The sequence below is a fragment of the Columba livia genome, chromosome 17 (genome assembly GCF_036013475.1).
Source record: "Columba livia isolate bColLiv1 breed racing homer chromosome 17, bColLiv1.pat.W.v2, whole genome shotgun sequence".
NCBI classification, from domain to species: Eukaryota; Metazoa; Chordata; class Aves; order Columbiformes; family Columbidae; genus Columba; species Columba livia.
The window spans coordinates 9,973,716-9,996,088 of NC_088618.1; the positions used below are offsets into that span (position 1 = coordinate 9,973,716).

At 45.5% G+C, this 22,373-nt stretch overlaps 2 protein-coding genes across 8 annotated transcripts in view; both read right to left on the bottom strand.

Annotated features, from left to right (window-relative positions):
• LIMK2 (LIM domain kinase 2) overlaps positions 1-9,306 on the bottom strand; it is a 33,514-nt gene extending 24,208 nt beyond the window's left edge. The window contains exons 1-2 of one of the 5 annotated variants that reach the window (XM_065033221.1): positions 9,098-9,306; positions 4,675-4,774 (exon numbers count right to left, since the gene is read on the bottom strand). Coding sequence is in view for 3 of the 5 variants with exons in the window: in XM_065033218.1 (XP_064889290.1) it covers positions 4,675-4,774; positions 7,100-7,232 (233 nt within the window). In the remaining 2 variants the exon portion in view is untranslated. Of the gene's footprint in view, positions 1-4,674; positions 4,775-4,863; positions 5,135-5,695; positions 5,811-7,099; positions 7,418-9,097 lie in introns of those variants that run through there. The other 4 variants (XM_065033219.1, XM_065033218.1, XM_065033217.1 and 1 more) reach the window with 4 other exon arrangements.
• RNF185 (ring finger protein 185) lies at positions 7,828-22,045 on the bottom strand. 3 transcript variants are annotated; one of them, XM_065033252.1, is made up of 7 exons: positions 21,761-22,045; positions 16,262-16,493; positions 14,621-14,639; positions 13,851-13,963; positions 13,278-13,332; positions 11,424-11,541; positions 7,828-10,404 (listed from the first exon to the last, which is right to left on the bottom strand). In XM_065033252.1, exons 2-7 carry the CDS (start codon positions 16,441-16,443, stop codon positions 10,307-10,309), a joined length of 585 nt encoding a protein of 194 aa, XP_064889324.1. In that variant the 5' UTR covers positions 16,444-16,493; positions 21,761-22,045; the 3' UTR covers positions 7,828-10,306. The 3 variants fall into 3 exon arrangements, with proteins under 3 accessions (XP_064889324.1, XP_064889323.1, XP_064889325.1); XM_065033251.1 differs by having other exon boundaries at positions 21,785-22,041; XM_065033253.1 differs by lacking the exon at positions 21,761-22,045 and adding an exon at positions 21,178-21,642.
• Positions 22,046-22,373: the final 328 nt, after the last annotated feature.

The window sequence follows — 22,373 nt, forward strand, 5'->3', positions numbered from 1 at the left end:
GACATTCCCAGAGTCTGCAGGGTGAGTGGAGAAGAGCTCTCGCCTTTCAGGCCCTATCATGGGCTTTCTGTGACTGCCAGGAACTAGAGAAGACCAGGAAGGTGAGGAGATTCTTGTCTTCCTGCTTCTACCATAATTCAGCTGCCTTTTGTTGCTGATCTTTCCCCTGCTCTTGAGTTCAGCTGCTGGGTGTACAAACCTGGCTGTGTTCACAGCTGGAAAGCTAAAGGAAGATCCAAAGCATCAAAAATCCCCACATTTCAAAGTCATCTTAATAGGCACCTTTGCTCACATCTTTATTTGTCAGCATTTGTACATTTGAGCTTCATATCCTGTCACTCTAGATCTCTCCATCCTGTGCCAAGCAATCTGAACCAACAGAACTGATCCAAAGTGTAGAAAATACCGTCTGTGAGAAAAAGCTAGATCCTGGATTTCTTCAGTCTGGGATGGACTGATGCGGGACACGATTGCTGCTTTCAAGAGGAAAAGGTTCCATGAATAACAGAAGGGGAAGAAAGCTTGTTTTCAGCTTGTCCACCGCAAACATGACTAGAAGAAATGGATTTAAATTGCAACAAGGGGCATTTCTGAAGATAGTGACAGAAACTTCTAACTCTAAGGATAATTACGTGCTAGTAGACATAGCCTGGGAGACAGAAAACCTGCAGTGACGGGAGAGCGTTGGGCGAGCAGTGTCTTGATCTTTCCAAAGCCATCGAAATTGCTTTCAAACGTGAGTTGAAGTTTAGTAGATATCCTAAGAACCACAGAAAACAGACTTGGAAAATACCTTCAGAAGTCATTTAGTTTATTCTGCAACCCTCAAAACAGGTTTAATTTATGTTACACATTCTTAATACAAGTTTGCCTGGCTTGCCTTCCTCTGCCCCCAAATCTAAAAAGAGTCGAGGTGATTCACTAAGTTTTGCGGAGCAAAAAATCTTTCTGCAGCACACAAAGGATGTCATTCAGCGTAGAAAAAAAAAAAGAAATCACATCTTTGTAAGAAAATCCAATCACTAGAGTTGGCAAATTAAGAGTGGTTCTCTTCCCGCTCAGCAGCCCGGAGCTCAGGGCACCCCCGAATGCACCCACAGCTAATCCGGGTCTGTTCTCTGCCCACGGACAATGGTCGCGCTGCAGAGGGGCCACAACGGGATTCCGGGAAGAATCTGCTTTTAACCTTGTTCCGCTACTGAGAAACAGAAGAATTTGTTTCAAATTCACTTCAGAACAGCAGGAGGAGACAGAGCCAGGAGTTCTGCTGCACTCTGCCAACACCGTTCTGTTTTTTCTAGGTATTCATCTAGAGAAAACAGCCTTGTGGTGGTTACAGCACTCCTTGTGTTTCAGTGTCTACCTCCCCTGCACGTTAACAGGAACTGGAATGCAGTAACACATGAACCCTAAGCAATGTCAGGTGAACTGATTTAACTCTAATTACTGGGCAATTTTTATTGTGATTTACACAAATACATTTTGTGTTATTACTTTTTTACTGTATTTTACTTTAGCCAATATCTTTTACTGGAAAGTCAACTTACTGCTTACAATTACTTAAATATAATAATGTAAACCCTAAGCAGTATAAAATGATTTCACACCTATTTAGTCAGATATCAAAAGCTTGCACTTTTTAGTCACACAATTGTTTATATTATTAATTAGCATCAAACTATTTCATAATATAATTTAAAAAAAATATACAGAAAGCCATAAGAATTTTTCCAGAGATCGAGCTGCATTGCATATGCATAAAAATCTGATGTTCTAAGCAAAATGGAAATATTTGTCCAAATTGAATTAATATGTTCTGGTCACCATCATCTTCAGTGCCTTAGACCTACCAATGAAAACTTTTCAATTCATAGAGAATTTCCTTGCTTTCCTTTCCCCTTCCAGAAAAGGAAGATGAGCTTTTCCACTCCTCAAACCTCTGATGATTTTTCAGCTTTTCATTAACTGGATTGGGTATAAACTAAGCAGTACGTTTTTAAATGGAAAGTGTAAAATCCTCAGTAATCCATCACCTCCAATACCTTTTGTTGAATACTGTGAACAGCTTTTCTCTGATGTGGAGGGTTTAGCCTGTGTTGCTTGGCTCCTTACATTAGATGTATTTTATAGACCATAGCAATATACATCCTCTGTTATTTCACGGTTAGGAAGGAACTGAACCTCAGCTGTCTTCCTTCCTAAGCACATCTTAGGCACCCTGTTACAGTAGGAATTCCTACCATCATTTCCAATAATTTTTCTCCATATCGATATAAAAGGGTTTTCCACCTGGATGTATTCAACAGGCTTGATCTGAATTGATGGTTTTCAAATAATCAAAACTGGGTTTTTAATAAATACTGTGTCCTTAAGATTAAGCCATGCTGCCGGGTCTCCTCACTCCATCCCACTCCAAATATGCAATATTTTTATGGAAAGAGAGAATTGTCTTTAATTTCATATGTCTTTATCTGTGGTTAAAAAACAAACCAAACCAAACCAAACAAACACAAAATGACCAAAAAAGGACATCAGAATAGTAAGTATCAATACTTTATTCAAAAGTAGAATTCAAGGCAGATTCTTCTATTTTGTAGCATGGAAAAAAGTTGGACTGAAAGCAATAAGAACGGCATGTTCTAGGTCAAAATAAGCTCTTCCAATAATCCCCTTGGGTAAAAGTGAGCCAGACCTAGCAAAAAGACACCTTGCCACTTCTCCTTCCCTTTCTTGGTGGAGCGTTTGAAGTTCTGCGCAATACAAGTTCCAAACGCAGTGGAACTCTGTGTCGGTGAAAAGCAACGACCTTTGAAAGCGTCCGCTACCTCGGCAGAATTCAGAGGCACAAAAATACATCAGAGCTAATTCACAACAGACGCTGTGACAGAAACATCTAAGAAACCTCCTCATCCAGGTCCAACCCGTGGGATTCAATCCTAAGGACCAGCCGGCCAAAGAACAGTTTAAAATATCCAAGATCCACAAAGGGATTTGCATGTCCCTCCAGCCACACCAGAGAAAACAGAGCTTTCAGAGACAAAGCTCCCGTACGCGCAGTTTGAGGAAGGAGGGAAGTGACAAAAAACTTAAATCCTGAGAGACACGCATGTACGTCAGCTCCTGCCAGCGCCAGGCATGATCAGCAGCCCGGCCTGACCAAGAATAAACAGAGCTAACGAGCCTGGCGCGGCGCCAAGCAGCATTAGAGAAATTCGGTGCCAGGGGAGTCAGCTAATCCACAGCAAGACTGGGAAAAACACAAGAGCTGCCGGAACTCACAGCTCCCAGCTGCCAAAGGCTCCTGCCCTTGGAGGCTTTTAAAGTTTGGCTTTGGGACATGAAGCACAAGACCAGCACTCAGCAGAGTTTAGGGAGAACAGAAGAGAAGGAGGAACAGGGTGCAAACTGGGAATTTGTTTGCATGTGCAGTCCTACCCTGGAACTAGGAAAAGGGGAATGGCAGCTTCCAATTGTTCGCTGGGTGCTCGAGCTGGCTGAAAGCACAGAGCGTGAGAGAAGCGCGTCTCAAATGCAGAAAGTTGCTACACATCTCGGGAGAAAAGTTGCTGTCTTCACTGGTATAAAACAAACAAAATAACCCCCCCACCAAATCCACCCAAATTCCATTTTACAACATAAACTGTGACATCAAATTATTTGTGAAGTGTGGTAAGGGCAGGATTTGCCTCCAGCTCAGCTATTATCCACCTCACAGCCCCAACAGCAAGAAGCACCAGATGTTTGCAAACCAAGACTCACAACAGAAATATATTCAAAGGCAGGAAAGAAAGACTTATGAACACACACAGCTTGGAGTTTGGCTACAGGCACATCTAGGGAAGCTCAAGAACAGGACACTAGAAGAGCAGGGTTAAGAGAAGCTGACTCAAAATAGCTAAACATGAATACACAAATCAACAGAAACCCAAAAGACTGGGATTTGCAGTGATACAATGCTATAATTGTGATTAGCAACAAGTCATTCTAACTTACAGATTTTCCAAGTCAACAGAACTAGCATTGCTCCAGTATCATGAAATGTGATTCTGGAGCATGAAAACAGAACTACATATTCATGAAACACCAACAAGAGGCATTACTCCCACCAGCACTCCCAGAGCACATCAGAGATCCCTTTTTGTGCTTGCCGATAGCAACACTATCCAAGAAATTTCATCAGTTTGTACGTCTTAATAGTCTGAGAAGGCGAGGAAGTAAAAGGCAAGATCTCTCTCCCCATATCAGCAGTTTTCCCCAACACCCCAAAACCTCCCTTGTACCTACCACATATGGAAAAAGCCACAGGCAATCCAAATTGCCTGGGCACTGCTTGGGAATGCAGCTGAAGACAAATATCCAACCCATGGCTTCTGCTGCCACCAGTAAATCAGAGCTTTCGTTTGTCCTTTATCTGCGTTCCCGTATGTGTTTGCGTCAGCGTGGCAACACTCTGCCAGGCAGCGTCAGACGCTATTGGGACTGAAAACCAGTTCCAAAGTGCTACGGGAACCACTGACGTGCAACCGAGAGGACGCAATCGCTCTGCAAGAGGCTCGGAACAGCTCAGGCGCAGAGATGGCAGCAAGAGCTCCCTGTTAATATTGGTATTATCCACCAGGTTCCAAGTCAGCTGAACAACACAGGGAGAGTTTAATGGGCTAAAATTTTACCTACCGGAAACAGGAGATGTGCCACGCTTCATTTACAGTCTTGTAGAGGCGCTGACCAGCAGCAATGCTGTCCCCGCATCCCAGACACCTCCAGACTTCTTCACCTGCGTGCAGGAACAAGGTGACATAGAGCAACCGTTTTGCATCAGAGAGAACAACCGATAGAGAGAACTGCACCCCGATAGAGAACAACCTTCAATCACATAACGGACAGGAAAGCCTTCACACAGAGACAGTTAAGGCAACAAGCTGAACTCCGACGTCTCACATAGTCATTTTTTTTTTCCTCCAGACATAACATCTCCATCTGCTCCTTCACATTCTGCAGAAGAAAGCAATGTGACTTCTAATGGAAAGCAGCTCCATTCCAGCTACATCGCTCTCCAGGGAGGCAGACCGGTGCGGTGTAACAATTCCCACACGGAGCCGTGCTAGGCCAGGAAGCCACGCTACTGCTTCCTCCTGACTCAGCACGTAACGTTTGCACTCGTTTGTGTAATTAACTGGATTTCCCAGAAATGAAAGAAAAGAAAGGCGAACTTTATTCAGTAGAGAATGACTTGACTACCAGGAAGGAATTACACGCTCGAATGAATATTCCTGTAGAGACGGTACAGCCAACAGCAGACTGCCGTCAGACTCGGGAAGAGGGGTTGATGCTACTGGCCTATTGCCCTTTCAGAAAATACTTATAATAGCTATAAAACAGATAAAATAGCTTCTGCTAGAACTGCCATAAAGCCCCAGAGAAAGCTGCTTATTTAGGTGCATCCATGCCAGGAAAACCAGCACGAAAACTTGTGCACAAAGAGCTGCTGGCACACAGATAAATGCTCTCCAAAATCCAGACAGCTGTGCGGGCACATTAAAGCAAGAGGCAAGGGTCTGGATGGGCACAGGATGGCACAAGGAACATGTCACTTAGCGGGGCAGATCTCAAACCTTTTCCTTCCTGCTAACAAAAGCCTACTTGCAGTAAGGCTGCATAAGGAAAGAAGTATGTTTAGAGAAGGAAAACCACTAACCACGGGCTTCCATTTTCCAAAGGACATTAAAACTCCGTAGTTGCTCGGGCAAGTTGATACCCGGGTCACGTTCCTTGAAGGTACACAGAACAGAAGCCATCAGCCTTCTATGCACTTTTACCCCACTGTGTAGGTCAATGACAATGTTTGAAAATAACCAAGGTGAAGATCTCCTTGTACATTTTACACAAACAGCTATTTCGGAGAAAATAATTGTTGCTCGACCACAAGAAAGCACCACCCTGAGCAGCAGATGGGCAGCACCCATAAGGGGCTCCACACAGACACAGTGCTAGAGAGGGTTCATTCAAATATGACATTTAGCAAGAGTTGCTACCTCAGTTCCTGATGAAGCATCAGCTCCGCACCCGCGAGTGCGTCTGCCCCCTCCTGCTGCCCAGAGCACCGAAACCTGCACCTGACCTCAGATCCGCACAACGCAGCGTTAGGAAAAACTTGGAAGAAAAGCTCGCACTGCTCATGTTGTTCCATACAGCAAATCGCTTTCCAGCTCACCAACCAGGCTTGGAAATAAAAGGCAAAGCCTTGTGTGCCCGAGCCACCGCACGCAGGCAGCTGACGCTCTCCCGGCCAAGCAGCACAAGCCGCAGCAGTCGGTGGAACTTCGGGAGTCGCTGCCGCTCTACAGCCCAGACCCCCCGCAGCCCCCTCCGCTCCAGCTCAGCGCCACGGCACAGGCTGCAAACGCGAATACAGACAGCGGATCCGATTTAAAGGAATTTAAGGATGAAGGACGACACCACAGCTGACTAAAAGCAACGGCTATTCCTCCAGAATGATCACATAGACTTGCCCGTTAGCTTCTGAACCCCGGGCAGCAGTCACCCCACTGCGGGCTGCCGTGTCACCTCTGTGTAAGGGCACAGAAAGGCTGATCGGCTCCCAAACGGGAATGAACGGTCCTGCATTCAACCGAAATTGCTGGAGTATCCAGGAGAAGCGACGGAAATGAAAAACACAGAGCAGGAAATGGTGTGGAGGAAAAGCAAACGGACATAGTCAATATAACAGGTCAGTCAGGTCCCCCGGGACACGTTACCGGAACGCTACCGAGGCGGCCGGCGGGGAGCAGCAGCTCCCGCGGCTGGGGCAGCGCCGGCGGGCACCGGCCCCGGCCCCGCGCCCGGGCGGGACAACCACCGGGACAGGGCGGCTGCGAGCACCGGAGCGCCAGCGGGACCCGCAGCCCCCCGGGCAGCCGCCGCCGCCCCCGCACCTTCCCGGGCAGGACCCCCGAGCCGCGCATGTGTCCGCAAACCGGCGGAGGCCGCGGGCCGGTCCCCAGCCGTTCCCGGGGACACGGGGTCACGCTCAGCCCCGGGCGCAGGTTCCGGAGCCAGCGGTGCGGCGGCCCCGCGGGCGAGAACCCCCCGAGTTCCGCACCTGCCGCCCCGCGCAGGGATCCACGGGCGCACAACGGCCGCTGGAGAGCCGCGGCCTCGCGTGCGCGCTCCCGCCCCGCGGCCCCGGCGCGCAGCAGCGGTCCCGGCCCAGCCTCACCTGGCGGCGCCTCCATCCCGCGCCGCTGCCCGGGTTCGCCCGCCTGGCGTCACCTACGGAACGCGCGGAGGGTCACCCCGCACCTGGCTCGGGAGCGCGCTCACGCGCGCGCCCCCCGCACCTCTTCCCCTCGCGGCTATCTCGGCGCCGTCCCCCGCCCCGAGGGCAGCCTGTCGCCCCGCCCTTTTCCTCGCTGCAGGCCAATCGGCACTCCGCCCCCCTCGCGGCCACAGGCCAATCGCCGCGTTGCTCCGCAGTGACCGTCCCGTCCCTTCCGCGGCAAGGACCAATGAGAGCGCGGCCACGCCCCCGGCCCCTCCCACACGTGCCGTGGCGGGCGGCGGGCGCTCCCGCTCCCCTGCCTGGGCCTCCCCGCGGGGCTGGGGCCTGTGCCCTCCACACCGGCCGCTACGCGCGGCCTCCCCGGTCCCGCTGCAGCTGCGGAACGCCCCCGGTGCCCCAGTGAGGGCGAAGGGAGCCCCCGTTCCTCCCGCTTCCCGAGGCACGGAGCAGCACCGGGCTCCTCTGCTCCCCGTCCCGCAGGTAGGGCTCGGGCCGGCGCCTCACCTCAGCCCGTCCGCGAAGCACAAAGCAAGGGCGGCGCACTGCGGTCAATGTAAAACCATTTTTTTAATTCTAAATCACTTTCACAACAGTGAAAATTAGTGAACGGTAACGGTAATGCACTAAACAAGCCATTATGGGCTGTGTGCAATTTGAGTACAAGGAGGGAAGTGGTACGATACAAAAAGCACACCGAGAAAAGGGTAGGAACAGAAGCGTTAACACTTTTAGACTATTTCATTCTTGGATTGCCAGAAAATAAGGGCTCTCTGTCATGTTTCTGCAGCCACCTTTGTCTAAATCCATTATGTCTCTCACCAATAGGTGGAAAACAAAAAGCCAAGCTATTAGAATTCTGTATAACATAAATGTTAATCAGTTTCAATACCTCTTGAACCTATTACAGTCACTTTTCTCTCCTCTTTATCGGAAAAAGGCTTTGAAGGGATACTCTGCTCCTCTCTGGGTGACCTCTGCTCTTAGCATCGAGTTTATCAATAGACACAGGAAAAGGAAAACCACCCCTTTTAGAATCACATGAACTTTTCCTTCTCACCAGCAGGTGGTGCTGCCTGCTCACGAAAGGAAGTCAAAGCTGCACCTTTGTACTGCAGCCCCCTCAGCACAATGCGATAAACAGCCTTTCTCCTACAAAGGGTCCGAATCACCACGCCATGCACTTGAGAAGAACCAAGAGCAGAAGGAGTTAAACTTCTCAAAAGTGCCACACGGCAAAAGTTGAAGCACCACTTCAACTATGTGTAGGTGAGCAATACATTCCGACAGATTATCATCGAGTCAGTTATAATTTGACCAGATGTGGCAAAACACTGCAGAAGCTTTGCAACATTCTACTTGCCAGATGGAATTTCAGAGGTAGGCAAGTTAAACTTCAGTCATCCTCCGTCTTGATACTAAAAGTGAACAGTTTATAGTTACATAAAAAAAATGTATAATTACAACTAATTAAGGTGTCCTCGCCCAGGAACCTCATCCATACAATAGAAAAACCCCAGCTATTGAAACAAAGTTTCTATGAGTTGATTTATTTTGTCAATTGTCTGTCTATTGCCAAGGAAGTCACAATATTCATCTTGCAGGAAATCATTATGACTATCAGCTATCTGAATCAAAATAATCTAAAACCAATAAGATAAACAAAAATGGAATCACCTAGTGAGAGAAATATGAAACCTGTTCACCTTGCTAGGGAATCTCTTGTATCTGCTGTTCTGAAGGAATCTATACAAACACATCAGGAATACTCTTTAAAGCTGTATACCCAACAGGATTCCAAAACAGCTACAGAGTGCTCACCTTCTGAAATATTTTCCCCTCAGCACATAAATGGTTGTGGTCTCCTCCAGCACTTCAAATTAATATCTTTGGTAGATACTGCAGAGACTCTTGCACTATGGCAGTTCTGCGCCGTTCTACGGAGTAGCCGGATGCACCTGGAGAGAGCAGCTCTTCCAAACGTTCCAAACGTGTGACATGTGCCAGCAATGGCAGGATCTCATTTTTCCTCCTGTATAATTTTACAGTATGACAAGTTTAACCTCAAAACTCACGTAAAGATGCCTTTTTTTCCTCTCCCCAAACAAGCTGATCTCAGATCGGTAATAGAATTTTATTCGGAGTACATGACCTCGCACAGAAAGTCTCAAAGCCTTGGGAAGAGTAAATGCAGCGACAACGTTGTGAGAGGGTTATCCAAGAGTGCAGCCCCAGGCTGCTGCGCAGAACCACAGAAGACAACACTGTTTTGTCAGTGAGGAACGGGGCTGGGTGAGGCAGACAGCTGCGTCCGACTGTTCGGCAGCCCCACCTGGCTCCACAACAGGAGAATCTTCCAGTGTCTGGCTCCAGCAAATTCAGGCTCTAAAAAACTGCAGCATAAATTTGTATCCGTTCTTCTAACAGCCACTAGAGCCACTTCAGGAGGGGTTTTCCATCACGCTGGCAAATAACAGCAGGAAAAGAAACCAGCCTCCAAACCTGGTTCCATCTGCATCATGTGCTGTGCCCGAAGAGTCTCCGCAGTGCTGCAGACGATCTCCTGAAGAAGGCTGGATGTTGATGTGAAGACTTTAAATAACATCTGCAGCTCTTGCAGGTCCGTTGTGATTGCCGAGCACGAGATATTGATCACGCCGCAGAAGTTTCCTTACCTGCCCAGTCTACCTTGGGGCAACAGTCTTGCACGTAAACCCAGTAACACCAATTGGCACAGGATTTCGAAGCAGCGCTCCTTTTAGGAGCAGAGCTCAGAGGCAGGCTCGTGCTTTGTGGCAGGAACCTGCTGTACAAGACGGCTGAGCTGAAACACGCTTTTTAACCAATGTTTAATTTCCAACTCTGGTGCAAAATGCAAGATTCCTCATTGTGCTGTGGTACCACCAATTCCTGAAGCCCATAGTTAGCTACGGAACCAGACACCAAGAGGCTTAAAATGGGATAGGGATGCAGTTTGTAACTGTTTCTGTGGCCTTGTTGGCCAGGAATATACAGAATAATGGAAAAGATTTATGCAATCAACAGCCAGAACATTATCACCAGAGCCACAAACAGGAAGAGGCGGGATAGGAACTGCTCATCCACATATTGAGGAGTCCCTGGAGCAGCTGGAAAACAGGAAGTTAAAAGAAATAAATAAAAAAATAAACCCCAAAACATGACAGTTCAGCTCCTTCCTCTTCTCCAGCATTGTGCCTATTCTGAACGTAGTTACCTTCATAAACTGAAAGAGATGCAAGGAACCTACTTGCTGAGACACCGTCGCTATTTCCTACCCTCAGCCTGGCCAGCCACACTGGGAGGTCAGCAGGAAGACAAGCACCAGCTCCCTGCAGCAGGACTAGTGGTAAACCTGCTCATGACTAATAGTTCCAGGTGCTGGAGCACATGCAGGTCTGCCTGGAGGACTCTGGGGACAGTGCTGAGCAAAGTTCACTGCTTAGGTCACTGTCACCTGCTGAGTTCACTGTTTTCAAGCTAAGACTCTTCACCACCTTTGCCCGAGCACGCCTCCCCATCAAGGTGAAACCTCTCTGAATAAGGAAATGGTAAAACGGCCAAAGCTGCTTGTGTAGCCTTGACTGAAAGAACTAGCGAAACGCACTAGAGCTCTAAAGCTCACGATGTGCCTTTCTGGAACTGCTGTGCTGAATCCACAGATGAAAAGCAGATAAAGGAGTTGGTCAAATTATGGCTGTTGCAACAGCATATATTTACATACTCCTTAGCTCAGTCACTCCTCCACACAAATCTTCAGCAGACACTAAAGTAGAGGTAATAGGCAAGTTAATTTTTGTCCACTGGAGTACCAGAGGAGACGTGAATTAAAGTCTCCAGTGCCACTGTTCCTCTCCAGTTCTACTGTCCTCTCAGGGGTGCCCTCAGCAAACTGTATCGGAGTGACAAACTTGCTTCCTATAAAAGCACTTGTACTAAACGCGTGACCCATAGACTGTGTTCTCTACCAGGTGTTTTCCCTCACTTTCTGTTCCCATGTACAATACTGATTTACTGTACTGTTCAGAAAATTTTGCCATTTAGCAGGCTATTTGTTTAAAAGTTACAAGGGAGTTTGTCAAACATCTGTTTCTGGCAGGACTCTCAGAGAAGACAGGACTTGTGGTACCTGGAGGAGGTCGCCCGTCGTTTATGTTGAATGCTGTTGCAAATATACCAAAGGGAAACGCCCCAATTCCAAATGACATCTGGAAGCCACCATCGCCAAACCCAAAGCCCTGGAATCCCTACAGGGAGCAAAGCAACAGAAGAGAAAAAAGGTACCGATCATTTAAAGCCTATTTCAGAATATTTTGTAGAAGTACAGGCATTCCCTCTCACAGGCTTCCCTACAGCTGAAAGAGTATTATGCTGTCTGGCAACTTTGCCACACTCTTGTTGAGACCTCCTTAGTTCTCCGGGTTTTAAAATGTTTCACACAGTAGCAAACTTGCCAGAGCAACCCAAAAGTTTGAGAAAATGAAAACTGACAACTGCAGTTCTTGCTTGAAGGCCACAAATTAACAAAAAAGTGGTTTTGTAACATTTCTCGACTGAAAATAGTATATATCTGACAATATATCAAAATCAACTTTACCAATTCTATTTAGAATGTCTTAATAATGTGTTTATAATTCTGTATTAATAGCAATTAGCCATATAAGAAAGGCATTGTAAAAAAATTATCTGCATAGATTTTCATGCTACATGTGCATCATTGAAATATTCAGTAAAGTGCTGAAGTGCCAGTGGGATGCACAGAGCATTAGAGAGATGAACAGTGTCAAAAAAATAAAAAAAAATTAGCAGGGGACTCTAATTAAGGTGGTAAAGTCATCTGGGCAGGAATGCAACAACATTGACCCCTGTGGGATCCACACTAAACCACCACATCAAGTTAAAATGTGAGTCTTCTGAATCTAGATGAATCTACTCTATAAAAGCAGTGTACTCCTTGAGAACCAACTGTATAAGGATCTATGTATTGCATCATGTTTAAAAACCGTGGAGAGCTCGCAGTCACCGTGTTCTGTAATCCAGCGACCTGCCCTCTCAGAATGAAACAGTTACACCAACTCTGAAAACCCCTCTGGTCTGTCGCCTCCAAACAGTGGGAGGACAAAGATGATTTCACTCTGATAATAAAAGCCAGACATTTCTGGGTTGGTCCTTGATTTGAGGAGTTAGTCTTTTGACCGTGACTCTTCTCAAGCATTTAGCCATTAGCTATCAGGGCCAGCAACGCACTCTGCACCGCACGTCCTGCACCCGTAGGGAGCGGGTGGCAGTGTCTGTGTCTTCGTACCAGATTCCTCTGACTGATGGCAACACCAGCCAAAAGGTTCAAACAAGGCATAGCAGCTGATTTAATAAGAAGGCAACTCCCCAGTGAGAGAGAACAACTGAGCTCCCAATACATTCAACACAGAAATGTTCCTTAATCACACCCAGCAGAGTTGGTTGCCTGAAGCATGAAGTATACAAACACTCTCTGAGGACCCTCAGCTGAGTTACATGGAAACGTGCAATTGTTTCATCAGGCCATGCTCGCTGCCATCGTGCTAAAGAACACCGTGGTCTGACTGGTGTCACTGACAAAAAGTTCACACATGGATTATTTATTTCCATGACAGATACAGTTTGATGGAAACAGACTTCCACAAAGAAATTTCAGAGCAAATTGTTGCTTGTATTTTTCTATGGAGAACAACCAAGTATGAAGAGCATTTCCAGTGATGCCATGCAGGGCTGTTTTCATGAGGCACGACTCAAGTTAGCCCATTCTCTGGGATGCTAAAGAGTACTCTAGGAATGGAGTTTTCTGCCACACCACAGCTGTCAGTTATTCATGAATAACCTACTGGGAATGAACAAAAAATAGTGTCCTCACACAGGATCTCATCCACACATTATGTCCTCCAGGATGAAAAATACCACCATTGATAAAAACAACGGATCTGCTCGAGCTTGTTTTTTCACTTACCCCTCTGTTCTCTGGTTCAGGTCTCTGCCCTTGGGGTCGTGGTGGAGTCTTCTCTCTGCAGGAAGTTGTGAAATTAGCTCCAGTGCAAGGGTACATCCCAGTGGTATCTGCAATAGCCCAGCTAATGTGACAGAACCAACACAGAGCACGCTCTCACAGGGCCATGCTGCAGCAGAGGTTCTGTGTGAGCGAGCAGACCACCCAGCTTATGAGCCTTTGACATCATATTGCTGAATTAGGATACTGTACTTTTGAGTAACTAGGTTCCATTAAAAAGGCTAGAAACTGAAGACATGAACATTTTATATAAGCTTCTCGAGTCAGATAACATTCATTGCAACCTGCCACTTGTAACTGGTAATTAACACCCAATTCAAATTGAAATACAGCTGAACAAGAAATAAGGTGTGCAAACCCGGGCACTGACAAAGCCAGAAATATTCAGCAAAAACATCAGTTCTGTCTTTCGACAAAGTATTTCAAGTTGTGAATCCAGCACTTTGATCTTACCACCTTAAACTAAAGTTTCATCTTTAGTCTTCACAGAAAAATACTTGTATTTAGGTTTCTTACCTGGGGTCCTGTTGCCCAGTGCTACCTCTTCCATACAGAGGAATAACTTTATCTCGACTGATTCCTGCTTTGCATACAGGACACACTTGTCTGTTTGGCCTGGTTTCTAGCCACTAAAAGAAAGGGAATTATAAGAAAACTAGTAAAAAACCATGAAAACACCACCATGCAAACCTCATTTGCAGCCAGGCAGAGAGACTTCAGCAATTTCTCAGAAAGCCGTGGGGCAAAACATTTTCATGAGTGCCGAGTGTTCTCCAAAGCGGAGTTGGCGTTTTGCCTATTGTTCCGGTACAATCCACTCGCCCATGTGTACGCTTTCATAACTGCACTGGAGTAAAATGTGAAGAAATAAACAGTACCAAGACCCCTGCATAGGCCAAGGGCTAGTGTAGATACCCTTCTTTCACCTATCTTTTCTATAATGGTACCAGAATGTAAAATACCACATATACAAAGAGAGGTACACTCAGCACTTAAGCCTGCAAACTAAACCCCTGTGAACAGCCTACAGTAATTCTTCTACCAAACCTAGGAAAACTCAGTGTTTAAAAAACTAAAAAGAAGGGGGCAAGTGGAAAAGAATCTAAGTTTTCCTTCTGCTGAAAGAGCAGATTGCAAGGTGTTGCACATGAAGTTGCATGAGCGGGTTGTGGTTGCCCTGGAGAGAAAGGAGTGCATTCGAAAGGAGGGGGATACCCCAGAGAACCAAGGGCTTTATTGAGTAATAGAAGCTGATGAAAGACAAAGTAAAAGGAAACCTGTCTTACCTGGTGTAAACAAGGCCAACTGTGAGCATTCCCAGGACAATTTGTTCACAGAGCAGGAAAAGAGGGGAAAATAGAATTAGTTACTGACAACTCAATCCAACTAATATACAAAGTGTACCATGGATAGCACAGCTTGGAGTCAACAGAATCCTGGAATCTGGCTCGGCCAGTTCCATAAGCTCCCATTAAAATATTTTTGAAAGCACAGTGCAAGACAAATCTCCACTGGTCTTTACAGGTTATGCAATCTAAGTTGCTACTGTGATTCTCTGCATATCACTTTTGAGTTCTGGGTCCTCATCCACGCCAAAGGCCCATACAGAGGCTTAACTAATCTTCGTGTTTACTGTACAGATTCTTTTCTTCTGATACCATGCAAAGACACCCCTGAGCTAAGATGCAGAGGAAGAAGATGTCAGTAGTGAGGCTTCAGCATCTTAAAAGAAGCCACACACAGGACATTTAGCTAAAATATCAGCCACATTCACAGAATCATGGAACAATTCAAGCTGGACAGTACCTCAGGTGGCCTCTAGTCCAACCTGACACTCAGCGCAGGGTCATCTTTTGAGATCAGAACCAGTTGCTCAGGGCAGAGAAATTCCCACTATACTGAACTAGTCTTAAGAGTAAATTAATATGGCAACTTAAAAAAGGTCAAAGACAAACAAGCAAGCTACAATACAGAACTGCTAAGTTGCCATCTGCTTTCAAAGTGGTCTTGACAACATTATTCAGAAAAGATGTGTGCTACTTTTTAAGGTTCCATTCCTCAAAATCATTTTGTGCAATAGTTTCATCTAATTTTATCTTAACATGCCATCAGCAAGAGATTGTGCATCTCCACCTCGAATAAAAACCTGGATTTTCAGATGCTACATACATTTACACAGAAAAGAAATGCTCTTTTAGGCCTCTTTTTATTAAAGAGCATAATCTAGCCTACCGTGCAAAATAAAAAAAAGCTCAGCACACTTGGCCATGTGAATCCTTAATAACTTCTTAACATTTGAGAACGAGTGTATTCTAGACCAAGTCACCCAAATACGAAATGCTGCATGCTTATTTTATTTGTGCGATACATTCCCAAGTCAGATCAAAGAAATGAAAAGTTACTATTACAACTGCAATACCATGGCAAAAGAGAAATAGATAACAAGCTTTTACACGTGGGCTATTCTTTTTTAATGGTTTCAAAGGAAAAAAGAGCAAGCTTGTAGGAAGTATGAAAACTACAATTTGGCCTCCAGAACCTAGTTTCAGATGCAGGTTTAGGTATGCACAGGTTAGACAGGAACTTAAGTCTGAACAAGATACCTGTGCTAGACCACACAGCACAAATAAACCAGCACACATAAGCAAGCAGTATCAATGGACACCAATCCATGTGGGGCTGCTTGTTTGTTTGCTTTTACAAAATAATCCAAGAGTACAGGAAGTTTATGACCAAGAAACCCACTCCCTGGAACATGAGCAAAGAAAAACAGTCAAGGAATAAAAGCAAACTGCTCCTAAACCATGGTTGTTATTCATTGTATACACGACATTTTATTTGACATTTAGAACTATAAAAATCATAAGCTTTTATGAGATCAGAGATAGACAGTGGTCTGGTTTATCTGCGGGGGCTCGAGTACTTACCAAAAGAGATGTCCACACAAGCTGATAACTGCATCCTTGGCAGTGTCTAAACAGATGTTACATTCAAAAGTATTGTCCTGATTAGTATTGTCCCCAGCACCGTTACTGCTACTGCTGCCACTGGTCCCTCCAGTACTGGAGTTCTTTGTTGATGCAGAAGCCGTGGGTCCTTTGCTCGCCATCCTCAAGAGCTACCCAGACACCAGGTCACGGAGATCTTGCTGTTGGAATCCTAGCAGTGAGAAAGGGAAAGAAAAAAAATAACTTATTGGCATTGTAACACTGCATTCTTGTCCTGTTGCAAACTGGTAGTGATTTATGTAAGAAGCACTTGAATCCTATTGTTGATGGTTTTAGTTTAACGTAGCCAGGAGGGATCTTTTTTTAGAAACTAAGCTACTTTAAACTCCTGTAGTATGACCTGGCTGATATGTGACCTGTACTTTAAAGTAACTGATAAGCAACTGAGATCCACAGGCAAACCAAACTCACCGTATTTTCTAATAAATGACATGTGCTATGAGAGGAATGAGCTCACCTAGTCATACATGCTGTTCCAAAACTGCAGTGTAAGTTATAACTGTGAGTGCAGTCTGAAATAGGATTTAATCATGAAGCAATTCATAGTTTGCACAGACCGACTTAATGCATAGTTTTAGATTCAATGTTCATTAGTTTGGAATATTAATGATCATTACAGCAAGCAGGTGGGTTACTACTTGATTTGTGTCATCAGCAGTGTATTGCTGCTCTCACAGCGGCGTGCTGATGTGGCTATCGAACATTTCTAGTACTTTCAAACTATCAAACATTTCTAATTGGGTAATAATGCAGAAATACTACAAATTTTACTTGAACGTGCTTTAATTTTACTTAACTGCTTTCACCTCTCATAACATCATCATATTTATCAAAGAACACCATTTAATTTATTTCTGTAATAACAGCCTCTACAGTCTAATTCCTTGATATGCAAATTCCACAATACCTAAACTTTGTGCAAGGCATTTACATTTTGAGAAACAAACACTTCTACCAGCACAAGATTTTTAATCTGAGAATTAAGAGATTTTCAGCAGTTACAGAAATTAATTCACCAAACCAAAAACGTTTAAAATATTCCACTGTGCTTTTCATGAAACTCTGACCTGTTGCTGCTGCAGGGATATAAATACTTAGATAAGGTTGTGAGAAAGAAACAGGTGATTATCTGAACTTTTTGCAAGTGTACAAACAGTAAAGCATTTTAAAAGGACAACCTGAAGCAAATTTCTTTGCAAACTTACCCCACCAGCACCAAAGGCTTTCCTCAGTGTCCCTGCTTTCTAGCAGTGCTGAAGCACAGGTGCAGAGCAGCAAAATAAAACTCGGTATCTCTAGCTGTTACTGTCAACAGCTTTTTTCATATAATACAATCCCACTGCACGGTCAAGAAGTACCATACCCCAGCCTCATGAAGGTATTGCAATGAAGACACTCAGTTACGGCAAGTGAAATATATTTTTGCAGAGCTTTTTCACTCGGTTACATCATTTTGCACGGTGTCCCAGAAGGGCAGCTTTGTATTCACAGATGCTGTACTCTAACATACACCGAGCTCAGCGCTGCTGACTCGCAGCATTTCACACCGTGACTTCATTTACATTCAGCAGCGACACAGTTCATTGTACAACATTAAAATTCGTGTTAGTTGAAGGCAGATGGAAACGCTGCCAGCCCACAAACTATACGCTTGGATTTTTCACACATCCTTACTACCAGAATCTTCAGCCTGTCTTGCTCAGTAGTTTAAAACTTGAAAACTTACCAACTTGGACCTACATATATTTGCTGGAGATTAATATCAACACCAAGAAAACCTCCTTAAAACTAAGGAGTTCACCACATAGTAAAAAACACCAGCATTTTATGGAATGGGCACAAGAAATGTCTGGCTCTTATAGCTGGGCATATAACTCAAGGAAAATATGTAGAAGAGACAAACAAATTAATTTCAGTGTCCATAAAACCAACGTGGAAACATCTTCACAAACACCTACTTAAAAATCCTTAGTTTCTAGTAACTACGAAAAGCAAATAAACCATTAAGTTATGAAGAAGGATAATAGAGAAATCCATAGGGATATCCGTAATATAGTGGAATAAAGATGGCTGAGACAGAAGATCAAAAATGATATAACACCACAGGCACTGAATCTCCTCTCCTAGAAGGAGGTCATTCCTTAGTCTGTGCTGGGATCCTGTCCTCATTATTTCTACATAGGCTGATTAGGCCTGATGACCTATTAGGATACAACCAATTGAAAATGCCAAAAATATATCAAACTACAACAATGAAAAACAATCAATCAAATTCTGAAAAGGCTTCTCAAACATTTGCTCTTGTCGGTGGAATACTGTTTAACATAACCTGGTCTGTAACAAGTGCTGTTGGGGTCTGTTCATCTGCAAGTCACACTGCACACGTGCAAAGAAACAAACGTGAAAGAGCATCCAGTGACTAAACTTATATTTGATAATCGTATATTGTGCCACTTGTCAGCAGAGTCTGTGAATCCTAAAGTAGAAGTCCAACTGCAAATTCAACTTGTTCTGAATGTAGAACAAGCTGAAAATGGTTGGAATGTCACTTGAACTACTTAAACTCCGAGACAAAACTTTTTAGGGGGATAAAAAAACCAAACCACAAGCAAACCACAGACTACAAAAAAACCCAACCAACACAACAGTGCAAACCAACCCCAGTTTCATTTTGATTGAGTTCAGAAGGAAGGCTGTAAGCACACTGGGATATAACGTGACATTTGGGGTTAAGTAAACAGAATTTAGAGATGCCATTCAGGTTTGCTAAACCCTTGTCCTTTGGATCAGGTCTCCAAGTCAACCCTAGACATATGACGAGTAGCAAACAAAACAAGTGAAAGGATATAAAAGTCAGCTGTGATCTAACTGCAAGCATTCAAAGATTTCTTTTTTTCTAGCTTGTTTCTTTGCTATCTAGATATTTAGAGGAAAACAGTATCTTTATTCCTTACAAGTCCTCTATATTAGCTGTTTATTTCCTTTAACTCATGACCCTTGTGATATCCCAACAGGTTGTTCTGAAACTGACCAAATCACTGACATTTACTACATTGAGGAATCAAGAGTGGCAACAGATGAATGGTTAAGAAACAAAGAACCCATAGTCTGCCTAAATTTAAAAAAAAAGTTTGGTGGAGCGTGAAGAAGACATGAAAGCGAAGATACACGTGTAGGGACCCAGCACAAATCCCACTGGTCTGCGGACAGCATCAGGATGGCTGAAAGAGCTGGTGAAACTGGACCTTGGAGAGCACACCAGGACCTGTAAGTTTCGTGACAACCAGAGCACAGGAGGTCCGTGAAAGAGCAGCAGGAAACCGGTAAGGTCTATGTACTGTGTACAAATCTCACTAACAGGCAATAAGAAAGGAATTTCACTCAAATACTTTAGAAACTAAATCTGTAAATCTAGTGGGAGAAACTGCACACCAGGAAAACGCGAGCCAAATGGCCACTGTAAAACACCACGTTTCTGAACTCAGCAAATGAAAACCGACTGCATTTGCCAAAGACCTGACTCTAAAAATACAATAAAAACACTTTAAGGCAGACTGGGAGCGTTCCCACCATAAGTTAAACCATACAAAAAAAAATCCATTGGAAACATAGTAGGTGAACAATAATTCAACCCAATAAAGACAGACAGGGAATATAAATTAGAAACTAATGTCACCTGTATGGAACAGTTGTAGAACACACGTTCACAACGCTACAACATGAGCACGTTTGAAGTATTTATTTCTTAACCTTCTTTCATGAGCAATGAAAAAAATTTCTGGTGAGGATACAGGACTCTGGCTAGTTTGTTAACAGAACCCAAAGTTTATTATTCTTTAAGATATCTAATATATAACGAGGAAATAAAAATAAGAGCATTGCTGGATGTAAGATTCCACTAGAAAAAACACTCTATCATATTTCTTTCCTAATGAATTTTATGTTATATAGGATTACTGAAATTGAAACAATCCAAATCTAGTTTGCTTCTGAAAGAAGTTCTAACTTAATTTCCGAACTTCTTGCTGTTTACATCAAAATGAAAACTTGCCAGGTTATTTTTCTTACCGCTACAGTGACAATGTCATTTTCAGACACAAATGACATATTTATAAACATTAGAAATTTTATCTAAATCTAAAAATATTACTCAGTTTGTATCAATACACCCACTCACACGTTTAACAAAAAACTGATTCTTAACCTATTACAATTGCCTGGACTTGAAGTAAAACTACCAGATATCCTCAGCTGACAATTGTTGACAGTGCTTAGAAAAAAGTACGTTTATTTCATGACAGTCATTTTTGGATATTCTGAGCTTGACTGAAGTCCTGTTGTTAATCATTAACTACGCATTTATCCCTCACTACCTTTTTAGTCCATTCTGTCCTGAAAACACGTTACATTTTAACACCTCAGAAACACTTTCCGCGTTCATCTTTTCACTTCCTGTAACCTGTTCAGCGCCCCGTTCCTGCTTTTTGGTAGGACCGCAACGTGGTCCCAGCAAACGAGTCCGCCTGACCACTCGGCCTTGCAAAATCCGCCACTGATTGCACAGCCCAACGTGCCCTCGCTTGCCCTAATTTCATTAATTGGGATTCTGCAAGTCCGCCTGTGTCACAGTGGCTGCTTCCAGGGCAAGAGCTCTGCTGAAAGGCTGTTCCGGCAACTCTGAGGATTCCAGATACTCACAAATGCAAGACGTTGTTACAAGCTATCAAATACTCAGTGATTAAAGTAATTATTATTTTAAACGATTCCATAAAAGCATAATATAGGCTCTAAGAAAATGTTGCACAAATCTTTAGACAAAGATTTTATCCTCTTACCTCATAAAGTCCAAAGGGGAAAAAAAAAAAACTGATAGAACCAGTTGGGTAATACTGTAATACTGTAATAGTGCCTGAGCGTTTTCCTGGTTTGGAAATGCCCTTTCAGTGGGCTAACCGGGGTAGCACTGAAGCGTAAAAATAAAATGAAATAGCTACGATGTGGTTTAAAAGTAACAAGCAATTCCCAAGAGGAAAAAAGGAAAACCAAAAGGCCCGCAGCAGCAGCTAACGCTTTGCCAACGCTCTGCGACCGGACCCAGCGCCCGACCTGCTCCGGGGCGGGCCCAGCGCTGCCCCGCGGAGGGTCCGGGCCCCGGGCACCGCTGAACACGGGGGTTCGGGGAGAACCCCGGCGGGGCACCGGGCCCTGCGCGCCGCGGAGATCCCGGCCCGGAGCTCCGGCAGCGAGGGGGCACCCGCCGGGCCCACCGGGGCCCTGGGGCCGAGGCCGGTGCTGCCGCGGCTCCCCCGCCCCGCCCGCCCCCGCCTCTCCGGCTTCACACGGGCGCGGGCGGCCCCGGCCGCTCCTTTTGTTCCCCGAACCCTGCGCCTTCGGCTCCCCCCACTCTCCAGCACCAACCGGGATCCGCCGCGCTGGGCTCACCGGCGGGTGTCACCGGCGGGTCTCGCCGCTCCCCCGCAGCCGCCCCGAGCCGCTCCCCTGGCGGCGGCCGCCGTCACCTGACCGCCCGGAAGCGCGGTGCTGGCGGAAGGGACCGGCCTCCCGCCGCCGCGCCGGGCCGCGGGGCCGCGTTCCGCCCGCTCGGCGGTCCCCCGCGCCCGGGGCTGCCCCCGGGGGGCGGCTCCTTAGAAACGGGAGCCCTGTGGGGGCGGCGGGGCTCCCCGGGCGCTGCCCGCCCTGCCGGCGCGCCCCCGAACCAGAACCCCCGGCCGGTTGTTGCCGCAGCGACGGAACCGGCTCGGTGCGACCCGCCCGGGCTGGCGGTGCGTTCGGCCCCGGCTCAGTCACCAGCACCGCAACCCCGACTGCGCGCTCCCTGGGATTTGTAGCGCTGTTTCTGTTGCGGTTCTGCTGCCTGCTCATGGTGAGGTGCTGGGGGGCCGTATCCCAACGCCTGCCGCTGGAAAAAGCAGAAACTACTGATTGTCAACAGCAGCAAATGCTCGGCCCGAGCAGGGAAGGAAGGCGGCAGCTTTGAGGGAAGTAAATTGTTCAAATGTGCGTTCAGAGC